Here is a 5,009-nt window from a genome sequence, read left to right as displayed (position 1 = left end):
TGACCATGAACACTGTGTAAAAACATTTAAATGAGCAAGATATACATTTTCCAATTGAACAAATTATTTATATTTGGCAGACTGAAAAGTAGCATCATAGGAAGTCAGAAAAATGCAGTGTGGAAAGAAATCACTGCTGGGGTCAAGATCATTTCCATCAACAATCAAAGTACAGCTGATGGTTCAATATTTAACTTCTACATCCATGATATATAGAGCCGACATTTTATCCTCTATAAAAGTAGTCTAATATAATCGCTTATATCAGAAATCTTTACATCGTGGTGATGAACAAATGGTCAGATCTCAAACTCGCCACCAAAAATTACATGGTTCTGCAGTCGTCTTTTAAAGAAAAGAAAACCCATTTTTAAAATAGAGTTATGAAGATAGATTATGATGTAAACTACAGATTCACGAGCTGATCTAGTTGTACTCTGTGATAATTACAGTTAGCATATATTTTTTGTTTATGACTTTTTCATCGTTGTATATAAATTGACAAAATTGTATTATTGTTTCTTATATTTTATTGTTTCCTGCTGTCATGAAGAAGACCACAGTGGAAATAAGTGTATTTTATACTTTGTGTTATCATCAGTGCTGTTCACACTGTACCTTTTACATGTGTGAATTTTACCATATAAATCCATACCATACCAGCAGCTCGGGTGTTTCTGGCAATATTTCCACCTTTTTCCATAAAAGTGCATCCTCCTGTAATGTTCACATGAATCCTGTATAGTAAAGCAGTGTTTGTTTACCCTCTTTCTGCATTACTGTGGGGGTTGGACTGTCTACCACGGTAATTACGGTAGGCTAGCCTGGGGACGTCTTTAAGAGGAAGTTTTTCATGAATGAGTCGAGAGCATGCTAAGCATGCTAACGATTAGCATAATGCATAGTTTCAGCCTCATTTTACAGGTAAAGAGTTCAGGTTTGTCCATAAATCAGGGTGGGAGCTCATTAATACACGATTTCAGATGTTTAATGAAAAAACTGACATTGTCACCTGAGCAGACCTTTTGCTTTGCCCCTTCAGTACTGAAGAGCGACACTCAGCCTTGCACCCAAATGACGTCACGCATCGCCCTTCCAACAGGCAACATGGCAGCCTACTGGTGGCATTAGAGCAGCGATACAAAAACGCTCACAACTTTCTCATAAATGGTCAAATATGCCTGAAACATTTCTTACAGGCTCTCAATGTTACACGCAACCAAAACATGCATGTATTTAGTTTACATTTTCTCTTCCTTTAAATATACAGAGCCTCATTTTAATGAAGTTTCAGTTTAATCAGAGCCAGGCATCAGTGGTGTTCAGCCTTCAGCTAGACAAACCGGCCTGGAGGCCCAGAGAGCCAGGAAACCCTGAGCTGAGAGACAGACAGAGAGAGAGAAAAAGTAAGTGTCCTCCGCTCCCTGTGCTGCCACACCATCAACCTGGATGCTTTGGGAGACAAAAGCAAATTAATAACCACTTGTCCCTCTCCATAAAAAAATCCCAGCACTCCTCACAACCCCTCTCACAACTTACAGATGTGTTGAGGCATTCTAACAGAGCCAGATGTGCTATTATTGACCTTTAATGACTGGCAAAGCTCTTGCTTAAATAGGTGGCTCAATAATCCTGTAAACCGTCAAACAGCAAATTGGTGAACCGAACCATTGCTTTTAATTATGGCACCAATAGCAAGTAGGCTATCTCAGAATGAAAGAGAAAATAATCTGATGCCAAAACAACTGTTCATCCTGTTCACTGCAAAAAATTGTGTTCGAGACATACGACACATACCGTAGGTGTCATCAATCTCGGACTTTAGAATATGTAAGATTTGTGTGTTGATGCAGTTGCATGAGAAAAGAACCTGAATGCAAAACCAAAGACACTCGTATAGAATGTAGATCATGATCACCGAAAACTTCTGTGAGACTGAGCGAATATAAAGGACAAGGTGTTGGTAAAACAGGACTTAACAGTTGGTGTGAGGTTCAAGATATGGTTCATGAAAAAGTCATTTGATCAGAGAGAGAGAGAGAGAGAGAGAGAGAGAGAGAGAGAGAGCAGTGAGGTGTCAGTGAGATTTGCATGAACAGGACGGAATCGTTTCATTTCTCCCAGAATAGAGCAGAAACTTCACCAGATGTTCAACTTCCTTCAGTCAAACTCACTGAAGCACAAAACACAGCACTGAATCTACAGCTAATCACACTCTCTCATCACACTGATCATCACTATTAACTCCAATAAAAGAACAGACAACGTCCAAAATTCAGCTTTATTTCAGCACAAACTACAGGAAGAGCAACAGGACAGTGAAGAGAGGAAAGACAGAAATGTCAGCATTGTGTAGAATTGAAACTCTATTGTAGATGGATCATAAGCAGCTCCATGTTAAACTCTATGTTGGATCCACTAGCCTTCACACTGACTCTTTCTGAACGTGACTGGATGATTGACGTTGTTATGGGAGACCGTGCAGCGGAACTCCTCCCCCTTTTCCCAGAGGTCTTTGCTGAGGGTCAGGGTGCTGCTGCGGCTGTAACGGCCGTTCTTCTCTACTTCTGCGCTGCTCAGAACCCCGTTCTTCACCTCTGAGCCGTCCACTGTCCAGCTCACCAGCGCCCCCTGTGGAGAGTAGCCAGACAGCAGGCAGAGCAGCGAGGCCGATCCCTCAGACAGCTGCAGAGGGGACGGAGGGAGCAGAGACACAGAGGGAGACACTGTGGAACCCGCTGGAGAGGAGAAACACACAAACACATCATAGACACCTCATTCACACACAATTAGAAATGAGGATGAAATATTTCTGCAACTTTGTGGAACTGACTGATCTTACAGAGGAATTAAGTCGAATAAAGTCTGACTTCATGACTGAGTTTCATTCACTACTTTATTACGTGACATCAGTTTCAGTGCAGCAACAAAACAAACATGTTCCACTCTGTAATTTATCTGGGAAAATAATTTTAGAACAAGTTTTATTACTTTATAGTTCAAACCTTCAGCACATTTAACTGCAGCAAATACAAATGTAGCTGATGACAGAAATATTCATCGTTTAACACAAACACACACAGCAGCTTTCATCTGGATTTTACATCAGCACACAGTCACTATATTTATTAAATGTTTATTATAGAGTAACTGCAGAGTTATTGCATATTGAATTTATAGCAAGAGTGTAATTATTACATATTTAACATCAATAATTGTGCATTTGTTGAATGTTTCAGAACATTGATATGGGATCTGTTCTGATACTGAATTATCCTCATCAGAGCATAATAACACACAATAAAATTATTACACAATTATAAACATAAATAATCTGTTCAGTTTAAGTTTACTTACACTGGAATTCATAAAGTCCAAAATTAATTTCCTGTTAAAAGAAGAAAACACACTTACTGTTTACGATGAGTTTGGAGCCTCCACCAAAAGTCCACCACAGTGATACATTCTAATGAAACCGTCGTACAAAAACCTCCATCACACTGCAGTACACACACACACACACACACACACACACACACACACACACACACACACACACACACTTTGCATTATCAGTCCATGCTTCAGTGCTCTGCGAGTGTTTATAGCCCTGTGACTTTAACACTTCATGACTGAGAGCTGCTGCTCAGCAACTTCATCCACAGCAACCATGACTTTGATCAGCGTCTTCATCTGCACACTGGCCCTCTGGACTCAAGGTGAGAGTTTAACATCAACTCACAGCCTCACACACTTCATTTCATACGAATTCTACACCACTTTAGAGCTTACAAACACAATCTATGTTTCTCTTCAGGATCCAGAGGTCAGAAGACTGTGACTCAGACTCCTTCAGTGCAAACTGTTGCTCCAGGAAACACAGTCACCATCAACTGTAGTACCAGTAGCAGAGTGGATGTTGGTAACAGACTCGCCTGGTACCTGCAGAAACCTGGAGAAGCTCCTAAACTCCTGATCTACTATGCTACTAACTTACAGTCAGGGACTCCAGCTCGTTTCAGCGGCAGTGGATCGAATACTGACTTCACTCTGACCATCAGTGGAGTCCAGACTGAAGATGCAGGAGATTACTACTGTCAGAGTTTCCATTCTATCAGTAGTAGCTATGTGTTCACACAGTGTTAGAGCGTCGTACAAAAACCTGGGTCAGTGAGAGTGCACAGAGAAGCACTGCTGCAGCTGGGAGCGACTGCAGGTGCTGAGGGGGAGGATGTGATACAGCACAATGACACACACTGTGGACGAGAGAAAACACACCACACTAACTCACTAATACACACACATCTGTGAGAGGAGTCCACCTTTCATGAATCACCTGCTAAATGGGAAAAGTGCCTTTACCTTTAAGATTAACAAATAAAAGCAAACAAGTCACTTAAATTCGAAAATTATGCTTGAGACTTGCGCGACACTTGCGTGTGTTCAGCTCAGTAGAAGGTCGCAGACTGCCCGTGGAGACTTTTGGTTCTGCACATGTAAGTTCTACAGGTCTTGCGACAAATCAACAACACGTACACGACGTATGGGACCCGTATTCCTTTTGTCCACCTGAACCAAGTCAGCAGCGCGGCGAGTCGGAGCTTTTTGCGATGACAGTAAGACGCATGATTGCGGCACCGTCATTGTATGAGTGACGCGCCTCAGAAGTACTACACAAGTATTCCACACTTGTTATTTGTGCGCCACACAACACGGAAGTTCATCTCACTTTCTACCCCTATGTGTGGCGTGCTCGCAGCGCACGTGACCTGCACACGACACGAGGGGCAAGACTCTGGGTATATATATTGGGGAGGAACCAAGGAACCGATCATGTAGTGTGTAGCATTGTAGAAGGGAAGAAGACCACCTCATTTACTGTTTTTATTTGAGTGGATGTTAATTTACCATTCAAACGTCAAACTGACAATTAGTTCAAGTGCCTTGTTTGTCTGTATGTTTCTCCTGAAATCAGGCAAATTGTATTTAGCTCTTCAGAACCTGGAAGT

General features: G+C 41.6%; 1 gene segment (V, D, J or C); it reads left to right on the top strand.

Annotated features, from left to right (window-relative positions):
• Positions 1 to 3,643: 3,643 nt before the first annotated feature.
• Positions 3,644 to 4,191, top strand: LOC132869993 (Ig kappa chain V region 3547-like). The segment is given in 2 exon segments: positions 3,644 to 3,719; positions 3,818 to 4,191. Coding segments are annotated over 2 exon segments (378 nt in total).
• Positions 4,192 to 5,009: the final 818 nt, after the last annotated feature.

This window comes from Neoarius graeffei, chromosome 21 (genome assembly GCF_027579695.1).
Source record: "Neoarius graeffei isolate fNeoGra1 chromosome 21, fNeoGra1.pri, whole genome shotgun sequence".
In the NCBI taxonomy this organism is placed as follows: domain Eukaryota; kingdom Metazoa; phylum Chordata; class Actinopteri; order Siluriformes; family Ariidae; genus Neoarius; species Neoarius graeffei.
The sequence above is the reverse complement of the archived record's forward strand: the minus strand, read 5'-3'. Positions and strand labels throughout refer to the sequence as shown.